This window comes from Scomber japonicus, chromosome 12, assembly GCF_027409825.1.
Source record: "Scomber japonicus isolate fScoJap1 chromosome 12, fScoJap1.pri, whole genome shotgun sequence".
In the NCBI taxonomy this organism is placed as follows: Eukaryota; Metazoa; Chordata; class Actinopteri; order Scombriformes; family Scombridae; genus Scomber; species Scomber japonicus.
The window spans coordinates 5,950,964-5,964,363 of NC_070589.1; the positions used below are offsets into that span (position 1 = coordinate 5,950,964).

The 13,400-nt window shown below is 39.2% G+C and overlaps 1 protein-coding gene across 1 annotated transcript in view; it reads left to right on the forward strand.

The window, feature by feature from the left end:
• The window catches only part of LOC128369388 (phospholipid phosphatase-related protein type 4-like), a 39,050-nt gene extending 27,258 nt beyond the window's left edge, over positions 1–11,792 (forward strand). Inside the window, exons 7-11 of the mRNA XM_053330421.1 lie at positions 986–1,121; positions 2,600–2,825; positions 7,478–8,090; positions 8,806–8,956; positions 10,825–11,792. Coding sequence (XP_053186396.1) covers positions 986–1,121; positions 2,600–2,825; positions 7,478–8,090; positions 8,806–8,956; positions 10,825–11,792 — 2,094 coding nt within the window. The remainder of the gene's footprint in view (positions 1–985; positions 1,122–2,599; positions 2,826–7,477; positions 8,091–8,805; positions 8,957–10,824) is intronic.
• Positions 11,793–13,400: the final 1,608 nt, after the last annotated feature.

Genomic DNA, 13,400 nt, shown 5'->3' on the forward strand with positions numbered 1-13,400 from the left:
TTTTTTTCATCATGGAGTGGTTTTGTGGCTTCCTCTTATTTGCCATGAAGATGCATTTGGGTTGTGAGTGAGCGAGGGACAGCCTGATAGTGGGTGTTTGACGCCAAAAATGTGAAAGTTGGCTGTAGCTGCAAAACCCATTAGTGTGTTGAATGTAGCCAGGGGGGAGTTGTATTATTTATGGATTTAACTTTTTATTTTCAAGAGGAAGATGTTGGTGAGGGTGTTATTTCTTCTCTCAAAAATGACATATTCTCTCTTTGAGTACATTACTTTACTTTCCATCGTTGGTATTTGGCGCTTAGTCCACATCTTACTGCTCAGAATCAACAGGGGGACAATAATTATGGAGGGGTAAATAACACATAATAACACAATGCTCACTATTCAACATATAGTTTATGTAGAGAACAATAGAGCATCTGTTGTTGGAGCCCAAAACAAAAGCACACACTACTTGAATGACGCATTTTGCAAGATGTTAGCTCTTGTTTTGCAAATGGCCTTCACTTGTTCACTAGTTTGTTGTTTTGCCTTGTGGGATCATTTGAGTCTCAGTGGAGAATTCAGCCCACAAAAATGCCAAAGCCACAGACTGACTGCACACAAATCTGTCATGATTTAGAAAAATAAAATACTTAATGTGCATCATTTAAGGTATAAACTACCTGGCCCTCATCTGTTATTCTGATACAGAACTGTCAGTTCAAACTAGGTCATTGTTACCTGATTTTGCTGACAATCAGGAAAGTGTTTGTCCTTAATGATTTGCTCTGTACTGTTGGTAATAATTATCTTGTTGCATAAGCTCTCTTGCAGTGAAACAAATCCAGTTTTGAATAATTCTGTAGTAAAAAGCTTTGATGTTGGCTTGAGGATTTGCCAAATTCAGTTCTGTACTTATGTCTTTGCCTCATGCTCCTCTATGGCTCACTGTGTATGTGTGTCTGTGTGTGTGTGTGTGTGTTTGTGTGTTTGCGTGCAGGGTGTGTATGCGGTGGGGAATTTCCAGCCCAGTGAAGATCGGTCCAGAAGTCGACCGCCTCCCCCCACATTGAGAGAACCCCCCCTGTCTTCTCTCCCCAATGTCAGCCAGTCAGCAATCAGCAACAGCCACCAAGGTAAAGCCATGGCTGCCAGGTGTTTGAATCACAGATCACATCACTCGATGTGTCAGCTGCTAGAATGCATTTTCATCATGCTGAAATGCTGCATGCATAAGCTTGTTAAGATATAACCAGTAAAAAAACATTTGTACTTTAATGTGGTCCTTGTGCTTGTGCATTGCTCCATTCTAATATTCTAAACACAGACACACTGTGTACCAACAATGCAATGACTTTGAGCAAGGTGAAATGCCTGTTGTTGCTTATATAAATCTGGAAAAAGCAAATCACAGAGACCAAGCCATAATAGAAATAATAATAATAATTAAAGAGGTAATTAAAGAGTTTTTAGATCACTCATTCTGACTTAAAAATTGATTCACAAAATTGTCAAAACAGCAGTCAGGTCCTAAACACTGAAACCTGTTTTTCTTGCTGTAATGATTCCTCCTGTTCATACTGACCCTTCATAATGCACTTACTATGGAAGTGATGGAGGACTAAATCCACAGTCCTATTTAAAAGTTGATGTGAAGCTAATATGAGGCTTCAGCGTCCAAATGAGTCAAATCAAGTCTTCTATGTTTCAATGTTACAGTGTTTTTACTAGCAAAGTCTTTTTGTTACTATACTTCCACCACAGCTCAACAGGAAACACTAAGAGGGAATCTGATGGTAAACAGACTGTAAATGTGTCAGATATCACTTGATATGACTAACTCACACTGATGAAGCTCAATAGAAGCTGATCATCTACTTTTTAAATGCATTTTTGTCCTTTAAAAAAAGTGCTATAGGACCCAGTGGAGCCTGTCACTAATTGAAATATGAAATGTCTAGATTTACTAAATATTACACAGGTGCTATACAATAAAGTGTCACATAATTGTAAACGGTAACATTGCTAATGGTAGCGGTGCTAACATTTGTGGAAGTGGAAGACTATGTTGCTTGCCAGATCTAGTTTTGCCAAAATTGGGTTTGCCAGTTTTTGATATGGCACCCAGACCAGATGTGAGACTGTTAATGATGCAGGTGTAGGTGAGTACCAGGAACAATTATGAGGATCTTGATTTACATCAGGCACTTGATGATATCAGCAAAGTAAGTTATATAATAAAAAGGCATATAAAAAGGCATATTTGTTAAAGACTATTTAAACCCACACCCAGATTTTTTTTTTATACAATACAAAACTGTTTTCACTGGATGCGTAGTGCTGCATACAACCAGTAAACTGATTATGATATGTAAAATTAGAGGATTAGGATTAGTTCACTTGAAACTGAATACACCATATCTGTATGGAGAATGAAACCCACATACTCTGAATATAAGCAGTGAATGTGATATGGAGCCTTTGTTGTTTCCACAAACAAGCACTCTTAACATTTTTAGTTTATTATGTGATTTTGTTTTTAATGACCAAAATCATCCCCCATTTTTTTGACTTGATTTCAGCTGTTTGACCTCTCCATGCTGTCCTCTCATAGGCCACCACACCCTGGCTCCCAGCCAACCAGAGCCCATCATCACAAGGACCTCATCCCACACCTTATCCCCCAACCCCGAGCCCATCCTCACACGAAGTTCCTCTTACCGAGAGCAATCTCTGAGCAATCTGAAGAGAGCCAGCGCTGAGGTGGAGGTGATAAGTCCGTCCAGTCCCCTAGGCAACCGTGACAATATGATGACCTTCAGCAGCAGCACACTGCCGAGGTAACTGTTTTGAATTCATCTTTAATTCACAGGTTAGATATGGGAGAGAAAAAAACTTTTCAACTTTTCTTACCAATAACATATCAGGTGTTTTCAAAATTACATATCCTTTGAAAGTTCTGGATACTGATTGGATGAAATTTATAACCAGAATCTAGAATAACATTAGTAGGGGGGAAGCTGCTATTGTGCATCATGTCTACCACGAATCACGTGTCCTGTGTTCCCTGGAGTGTTTGTTGTGCTTGTGCTCAGAGGTCAACGCTATATATCTGCAAGATGCAATTTAGGACATGACCAGAGGGGGCAGTATCAGAAAGTGAGGTCAGCAGGAGACTCAGATCAGCAGCACAACAATAGAGATAAAAGAGAAGATAAATATTTGAAGAGAAACTCTTTTCCACAACTGCCCACATTGATATGATTTCCACATTGATATGATGTCACTGTGCTGCACAACTATGCATGTTATAGAATAGCTGTTGTTAGATAGCTACAAGCAAGTATATTAGAGGCCCTAGTGCAAGCAAAATCTGTGCTAACAAATCTGTGTGTGTGTGCGTGTGTGTGTGTGTCTGTGTCTGTGTGTGTGTGTGTGTGTGTGTGTGTGTGTGTGTGTGTGTGTGTGTGTGTGTGTGTGTGTGTGTGTGTGTGTGTGTGTGTGTGTGTGTGACAGAGTTGGTTTAACATCCAAGTGATTAAATCTGGTCTGATCTGACGTTATTGATGTTCCACCTTTCGATTGGTGCTTTGCAATCGACCCTACTGCTCTAATTTGGAGATAAAAGCCTTCTTAGTTGAACAAGCCACTTGCTTGAACCATCTGCATAGTTAACCATACAGAATTTGGCCCCAGCTTTGTTCATGTCATATAAAACTCAAACTGTAAAGCGCCATTATAAAATGCAAAGTAATTGGAACACACTGCTGCAGGTAATAAGCTGATCCAGTTTACTGCAGTGATGGTAATTTAAGATTGGACCATGACTACTGTTGCATGATAGCATTAATAAGGTTAATTTCCTGGGAAATGGGAGTAGATTTTTGACAGAAATCCAGTTTACGCAATGCAGCCAGAGGTGTGTTCAAGGATAATGTTGGGGTTCATCTACAGCCAGGATAAGCCATGAATTCAAGTAGTTCATTTGGGCAATCTTAACGATGCATTCCATTTAACTCGGAAGTTGGCAGTGCTGGGAATGACGTCACACCCGAGGTTGAATCATTCCAATGTGGAAGTCAGAAAAACAATTTTAGCCACGTTAGCCACTGATAGCAATACCAGTTGACACATTGGACATTGTATTTAGCTCATACAAACAGCGTAGCAACATGTCCACAGATAGAAGTTGGACAGTGCTGTGTGTATGACTGATTTAATGAGACAAAAATAAGACAGAAATGCTAATAAACAGTATATTACTACAACTTTCTCACTGTTGATGCACGGGGCAGCCATCTTGGAGCCATCTTTCTGAGTTGGAAATCTGACTTCAGGGGGCATTCCAGTTGAATTTCCCGACTGAGAACTTGAAAATTCCCACTTTTGAGTACAACTGGAATGCACTACCAAAGTAGTAATGGATCCAGTAGTAGCCATGGGGTCAGGTTAGCTTCCGGAACACAGGAAGACAGGAGAGTTTTCAGTTTGAGTCTCAAATCCTGCCTTTTTGTTGTTGGTACAACTAATATTAAAATTTGTCTTCAGATAGAAGCCACTAACAGCTGCAAATTTAAGTAATCCTCTTGAAGGATCCTGGGCGGAACATTCATTATAGCTTTGGTTATGGCTAAGTAGCATTGGGTTAGCTGGAGCTGGAGGCACAAGATGATTTAACAGAAGTGGTCCATTTAAAAAATGAAAGTTTTTGTGAATGATTTGTGGACATTTGGAAGCTGTATCTCCCTAAAGGAGTAGGAGGGGATGGTCTGGTACTTGAGGGTATGGGCGGGGAGAAATGCTAACTGATGATGATGATGATGATGATGATGATGAGTCCTTTCAGCTGTCCTCTTCATTTAGCAGTAATATTCCACACAGTACACAGTGGCTGAGTCAGCCATCATTGACTGAAGCAGAGCGACACATTGAGACTGAAAGGTTTAATTAATCTGAACAGACTGTCCTGTCACAGCTGTGTGTCCTCTGTACCACCGTAACATGGAGGGAATATCATAATGAATAGCTTAAATTCATCTATATGATCAGACCATTTATCAGAGTAGATCATTCATAATCAGTGTTTCATCTGGAGCAAACTGTCATATTAATCAGCTGTGGAGACAATTATTTATTGGAATATACTGTGTACCACTGCAAGGAGTCAGTTTGTTTCCCTGTCATCTTTGTCTGTGGTAAAAACATGAAACATGAAAAGTGATTCAGCATGTGACTGAATTTGCTTGTTCATCTGAGGAAAAAGCATGAAAGACTGTATGAGTGTAACTGAGCAAACAACTCATTTAAAGTATTTGGAGAGCAGCACACTGAAGCAACACTGACACACGAGCCTCAGTAGAACACGATGGAAGTTCCTCAATTAACTAGAAGTTGGATGATACACAGACGACACCAAAGTCCTGACTGCCCCAGATTTAAAAAAAAGAGGGACACAAGTAGGTGTCACTAATGATTTAGAGGAACAGTTCAGTTTTGGTATGATGTATGTACACTGACACACATGGAGGTTGTTGAGGTGGTATTGCAGTTGAGATTCTTCCGGTCATGTAGTTACACTGTCCCTGTGGTCCTGTTTGGCTCCTCATTTCAATTATTTTTTAATGGCTCTGAAATGGTCCAGAACAACAAAGGAAGCAAATGAGGTATTTACTCCCCAAGCTCATTTTATTTGAGGCATTTTTTTTTAGCCAATAGCGATTCTCCAGCTCAGACACAAGGGCATCAGTGTGAAATGCTTTCATGCTGGGGAAATTTCTCCATTACAAAATTGTGAAGGTCTGCAGTACACAGTGCACAGGGCAAAAAGTGATTTGATTCATCATGACGCGCCAGATTCCACTTTATTTCCAACTGTGTTATACTGTAGCTGCCAATAGCAAAATCAGTACAAATTCAGCTTTTCACAGCAACAACAACAGAGCTAATAATAAGTGTTCAGCAGTATAGTTGCTCTGTACAAACAGTAACAAGATACAAAGGATATGCAGCTGGAGTTGATGAAAATGTGTTTGTTGCTTCTTTTCTTTTATCTATGGAGTCTGGTAGTGTGTCATAGAGGAAAAAAATGACTTCCAGATATGGTCATGCTTTATATGTAAGGAACCAAGTAGAGCACTATATATTCTCCTGGGAACCAAGGGAAAAACGTGACTTCCAGTTTCTGTTTTTTTGTGATTTCCTGTCTGTATAGGACTAAAAAAATCTTACAATTTAGACTAAAAAAGAAATGATTACAGCATGTCCACTGTAATGGACCACAGGACAATTATAGTGTGAAAAGACAATAATAAAACAAAGGCAATAGTTAGGACATAAACAACGTATCAAATTATGGCTGTATAGTGATATTAATCCAAGAATACATTTAAATTGATTAAGATTGCCAGGAATAAAGTATAGTTTCTATTAAAACTGAACGCAATGCCAAATCTTAGAAAACTTTGTTGTCAATTTCTAGGGAAAATAAATGAATTGGGCTCCAGTTTGCATGGTTATAGGGTAATTTTGACACCCATGAAGCCCAGGTAGTATAGGTGTGAATCTGATATCATGGATGGACCTATAGATGAAAGGTATTAACATTAAATATCATAAAACTTCATAAATTAAACCTCACTTAAATCTTTTTGGGTTATATGCAGTCAGGTAATAGTGCATCATTGGGACAGTTCTAGTGTGATGGAAGTGATATGGACATACATATATATACTATATACATGTACATACTACATAATGTCTGACTAAAGATTTCACCTTTGTGAAGGTGTGTATGTTATGTGTGTGTATTAAGGAAATATGTGTGTGTATATATATATATATATATATATATATATATATATATATATATATATATATATATATATATATATATATAAATATATATATATAGGGTTATAAATGTATATTTTCACTGTATTATTATATATAAATAGCCAATTGTTATAAATGTTTTGTGTTTGTTATGTACACTGGAATCTATTGAATGAATAATGTAAAAAGGGTCAGTGTTATAAACATGCACATGCTTCAGCTGACACCTTTTTTTCTATTTTGGCTTGTCAGTACTTATAATGAAGATGAAGGACAAGGAACAAGGACATATGATTATTTGGTTTATTTATACATATGTATTTGAGTTTAATGACCAAACTAAACTAAACTAAACTAAATTAAACTAAATGAAACTATTCAAGAGAACAGAACAGTAATATTTGTTTATTTGTTAATAATAATTATAATCATCATCATCATCATCATCATCATCCTCCTCCTCATCATAATAATAATAATAAGTTAATTTGGGAATGTGTTTGTTGTTAATTTAAGTTAATGAGGTTGTGGTTAACACACTGCTAACTCGGCTGAGGTCAACACTGAGTGAATGTGCACACAAGATGAATAAAATGTAGATGCACTGTTAGCAGCACAGTCTGTCTTGTTGCTCACACAGTTTCCCTGCCTCTTCCTCCAGGTCCCATGGAGGCTCCTCCCTGGAGGAGGGCCGTATTCCTCGGCGTCACGCCTCCATCCACACCTCGATGGACTCGACCCGATCCAAGCAGCTCCTCAGCCAATGGAAAAATAAGAATGACAACAGGAAGCTGTCCCTGCAGGTGATGGATGGAATTAGACCAACCTCCTCCTCTTCTCCTCAGAGGAACATGGAACTGCGCTGCTCCTCTGAACCTTCTGCTATGGGCCTGGAGGCAGAGCTCCGCGCTATACACCTGCCTTTATCCATTGGCCAGGAATCAGAGCTGCGTGCTGGGGGTCACATCCCAGCTCAGTATATGAAACTAGCCGCTAGCTCTGTTCCTATGGCCAATCATAACCACATGACCCACAATGGCAGCACAGGACTGGCTGGCGGGGCCAGAGTGTCCATCCAGTCCCGACCCGGATCCTCCCAGTTGGTTCACATTCCTGAGGAGGAAAACCTCACCTGCAGGGATCAGGAGAGCGAATCAGAAGACAGCATTATGGACGGGGGCGGGTCAGTGAGAGAAAAGTGGCTGAGAGTGGCGGAGAAGACCACCATCCCCTGTAGACCACTCAGTGCTGGAGGACAACCTCGTCTTATGCAGGTTTATCCTTCTTTTACTCTGCCAGCTTCCATCTCTCTATCTAGTTGACTGGATTAACTGATGAACAGGATGACAGCTCTGGTTAGATGAAATCGGTCAGGGAAATACATCGGTTCTCTGTTCTATAGTTGTCCAACAGAGAATAGTGACAAGTTTATCTTTCAACCTTAAAATGTCCTTCTTAGCACATTTCTTTGTCACAATTTTTAGAAAAAACGAATTAGAACAAACGTCTGGTGGTTCCAGCTCCTTAAAAATATGAGGTTTTCCTGATTTCTCCTGACAATCTTTAAATTGAATCCCATTCTATTTACCTTTGTAGTTCTGACTGTTAGTTGGACAAAATAAACAATTTCTCATTATTTTATAGATCAAATAATTCAATGATTAATTAACAAATCAGATAAAGTAGAGTTTAGTCTATTAGTCAATAGCAAAAATCATATCAACTATAGACCATGAAGTTCATAGCTGGTATGTACTCAGGTCTGGTGAGAGCAACAAACTGAATACTTACAAGCAAATAAACTTGTCATTTAAGTGCTATACAAAAATTAGGATATTATGCTCAATCATGACAGATTTAATAACTGTGATGATGATTAACTTTCTGAATCAAACTGAATAGTTATTTAAAGAAAAAAAAGATCAAATCAATGCTGGAGTGACTGAATGTATAAATAGCTCACATTTTACCGTCTTCCTCATATTCCAGGTGATAGCCTTATCCAAACAGCAGGGCCTGCTCCACTCTCCTCGGTCAGAGGATGGTGGCAGCACTGTCAGCTGCACAGGATCCATCCGGTACCGAGCACTGACGGACCAGGACCCGTCACCACCTGCATCCACTACCGGAGCAGTGGGAGGTCTGTACCGCTCAAACAGTTAATGTCTTATATAAGTATATATGGTGTGTATGATGAATCTCTACTCTTGTTTGTACAGATTACTTCATGTAGAATTTTAATTATCAATCAAACATTAATACATTAACCTTGAGACATCAGTGTAGTTACCATAAACAAGTGAGCCAGCCACAGGGAGGACTGGTAGTCTTAAATGCCCTTCCCTGTACTTTATGTTACTGCTAAACACCACAAGATAGATTGTTTATGACACAAAATAGAAGACAGTCCTCTAGTTTGCTCTTCCAGTGAGATGGAAATCAAAATGTATGGCCATAGTATATAGTTAGATGGAATAAATCCTTTGTGTTAGTTTCTGTGTAAAAACTTTTGATATGAATAATTTTAGTGGTTGAGTACATTTCATAGTGTGTGGCATTCATTCATTTGCAATGACAGGGTATAATTTAACATTTTTCCTATTTGAAATTGAACAAAAATACATTCTCAATGTCTTTTTTCTTTCACTTTAATAAATTGGTGAATGACGTGATGCAACCCAGTGTCAATTGGTGTAACCAGTATTTTTTCATAAAACTCTGATTATATACAGGAAAATAAATGTGAACTCAAATGTGTAAATATAATATAATATAATCCTTTTTTGCAACACAACACTATGTTTTGTAACAAATTTAATATAACTTGTTTTTAGGGTATGTCCCTCTCTATATTGTCAAAATGCTTTAAAATGTAAATGTAGAAATATAACAAAACAATTTCTTTTCATTTTTATGTTTTAAAATGAAGTAATTATTTGTATAGTACACTTAAATACACTGTAGGTGGATCAAATATTTAATATACCATTCTTTTGTGGTTTCACCATTTGACATTTTCAGGAGCAGGCTTACTTCAGGCTTACTTTTGGTTAAAATAATGGTGCAAATGTCATTTTAAATGACATAAAACCAACAAAAATACAAAATGTACATTTTAACAAACCTGATGCTGCTTTTAAAACTAGTTTTTCAGATATTTTTTAATTTCTCATCTTGCCAACCCTTATTTGTTATTGACCCAAATAACAAAGTTCTCATATGGTTAATGTTGTCTTAACACAAGCAGCTGTATATGAACTATAACTAAATAAATAAAAATCTAAAATTAGATCACATTTTTAAATATAAAGCAGACTGCATCAGAATAAGATGCCAAGACACCAGTCAGTGACCAATTAAGGGAACAGCTCAGCATTCAGTGATTTTCAGACAGTCAGACAACAGATCGATCACAGTTTCAACTCTGTGCTCCCAGCACAGTGGCAGGTATTTACTGTACTTAAGCTTTACACAAAGACTGGAAGCAGAAGAAAGCAACTACTTTAGCTCTGGAGTTTGGACACCTTGAATGATGGCAAGGAGTGTGGCCCAGTGTATCATAGACTAGACTCTTCTTAGCTCTTCAGTGCACTTACACCAGTGTGAAGACAGAGGTGTTTTTTCAGATACCAGTCCATGTACTGATTCTTTTACCACTTTGAGTCAGAGCAACATGCTGTGAACATTGACATATTATCACATTATGATGATCAGGCAAATGTGTTAACAGTTGCCTATTTACACACCCAGCAGGCACAAAGCAATATTAGCATTCATTTGGAGTCCCACCTGATGTATGTAAGTCCAATATTCACTCTCCTTTGAACTCCTTCTTGTTTCCTGGGGAAAAAATGTCTTTTTAGTTTGAAATGTTGACCAGATAGTTGGTAGCTGTTGTCTACTGTTGCTGGGCAGGTAGTGTATGCTGGGTTTATCCGTGTGTTTCACCATGATGATTTTTGCTACAAGTCCATACTATTGAGTCACTCATTCCTTGTGTTCTTTTAGGGGGAGGTTTGGAAAGATCAGGTAGTATAGTCCGTGTTGAAGCCCACCCAGAGTCAAGAGGAAACAAACCAGTGGTGAAACCTCCAAGCACTGACGGAAGTGGCTCTTGGCGATGGAAACCACCAGATCAACGACCGTCACTCCGACAGTCAGCTTTCAACCTCAATGACCTGAACAGACATACAGACAGCTGTGATTCACTGAGGGATGGAGGGTCACTGGACGGACGGAGGAGCGTGACAGGGACCGAGACAGAGAGTGAATGTGGAGGGGAAGGTGGTGGAGGAGGTGTATACAGCAACCATCCACATGTTGTACATCCTTTACATCCATTGCATCCCAATAACCCCAGCAACTACCAGCACCCCAACTTCAACCCCAACAACCCCAATTTCAACCCCAATTTCAACCCCAACTTTAACCCCAACTTTAATCCCAACAACCCAAACTACAACCCCAACAACCCCAACTTTAACAATGTTCACACTAACTTCAACCCCAACTCTACCAATTCCACTATGCCGTATACTCCCACCCCCATCTTTGCTCCTCCGTTCCACCCCCACCCTCAGGCCATCACTACCATCAGGGTCACCCCGGTGGAAGGGACAGCTGCCAGCAGCGACGGTGGCTCAGACTGTCAGTCGGTTGCCTCGTCCAGCCGTGAGTCCACCCTAAGAAGGAAGAGCGGCAGCAACATTGTCCACATCCCCGATCGAGGGCCCACCCCCGACCTCCACAACAACCACCATCTCTGTGATGACAGTAACCGCCTCGACAATGAGAGCAGCAACCGTTTCCACGAGAACCTTCGAAGTTTTCAAGAAAACCCCATGCACCCCAATCACCCCAACAGGCAGATGCAGGGGATGTATGGCCGTCCAAGCCCAACTCCTCCCCCTACCTTACCCCGCCCTATCCTGACTCACACTCCACCTCCAACTCTTGGCTTGGCCTATAAAGAATGACACACTCAGTGTTAAATTCATCCATCTATACCTGTAATGAAGATTTGCCCGGACTAACCAGTGTATACTACCAGTGGAGATTTGCTTTTTGGGCCAACATACAGAACTTCTGTTTCGGCCAAAATTAAAGGAAATTCAGTTAAATCTGTCCTGACCACCCAGGGTTAGTCAATAGGGCTGTTTAGCCCTATCTACAACCTCTCACCTGGTCAATTAGGGCATACTATATGGCAACTTGTGTCCCATCAACCTCCCAGTTGGTTTAGTACCAAATGGAATTAATGTGTCTTGCTTGGAGAGACGCTGTGGGCTTATTAAAACCTATAAGCAATAGGTCCATGATCTACTTTGGGTCACAAGCCATAGAGAGTATGGACACACTATCCCTGCCCCAGTCTCCAACTGGCCTATCAGGATGGACAATAGTCAGGGTCCATCTTAAGGGGTGAGTTTGATTAAACCTTTCGTCTACTTCTTCTTTTTTTTTTATCTTGTCAGATATGACAGTTGAATTTTTGTAAATCAAACAAATTGAGTGCACTTGCTTCACAGGCACAAAGATAACGGGCTTAATAAACTGTTGACCATTTGACTTGCTGTTAAGGAAAAACCCCAGCCTCCTTAGTCTGTCCCATAGCTCCCAGCCATCAAGGATGAATTCAGCCGAATGACTTTGCCCCCTTTTCTCCTCTGACTGCTAGGTCAGCGGGGAATGGGAACATTTCTATCACTAATATTTCTACATATATTATCTGCTTTCATCCTGTTGTCAAACACAGGTCACGTATGAATATATAAATGTTACAGTGTAACCACATGCCATTAGATGGGGATTTGCATTTAAAGCCCATAACTGTGCTGTATTTGTACATTTAAGCATGGGTGGCCAGAGTGGAAATGAAACCCATGGTCTTAATAGTGTCTGGTGTTTGGGTTACAAGGGGTCCCTTTTGGGCAATAACAGTATCACTTTGTTCATGGTGGTATTGTGTTTGTGTTGAATGACAACAATATCATGGGGCATACATTGTGTTTAAATATAGTAAAACAAGCGCTTTGTTTTTTACATGCTGTGTTTTAATGGTGTGCAGTAAATGAATTATCCTTACTGTGTAGTAGCCGTACTGTACACTGACACATGCAGCATGTGAATCATCCAAAAAAAACACCACACAAACCATACTCATACTCAAAAGACTGATGTTAGTTAACCATTGTGTTTTACAAATACATTCATTTTACCATGTGTCCCAACATTGTGGGTGTAATTTGGCCAAGGTGCTATGGCCACTGCTGGGGAAAAAGACAAGTTGTAATATTTTGAGAAAAAAGTCACAATGTTCTGAGATAATTTTGTTGTGAAAAGGATCATATTATAATACACGAATAGTTTTAACTTTACCATTACAGAAGAAAGTTTTAATCTTTAAGGGGAAAAACATGTTACGATAATGAAGTCTTGACAAGTAAGTAAAATATTACAAGAATAAAATCATACAATTCTCAAAAAACAATCTTATCCTTGTTATGACTTTCTTGCTAAAGTAATTTTATTTTTTTAAATTACAATTTTAAAACATTACAAGAAAAAAAGCATAGAAGAAGAAA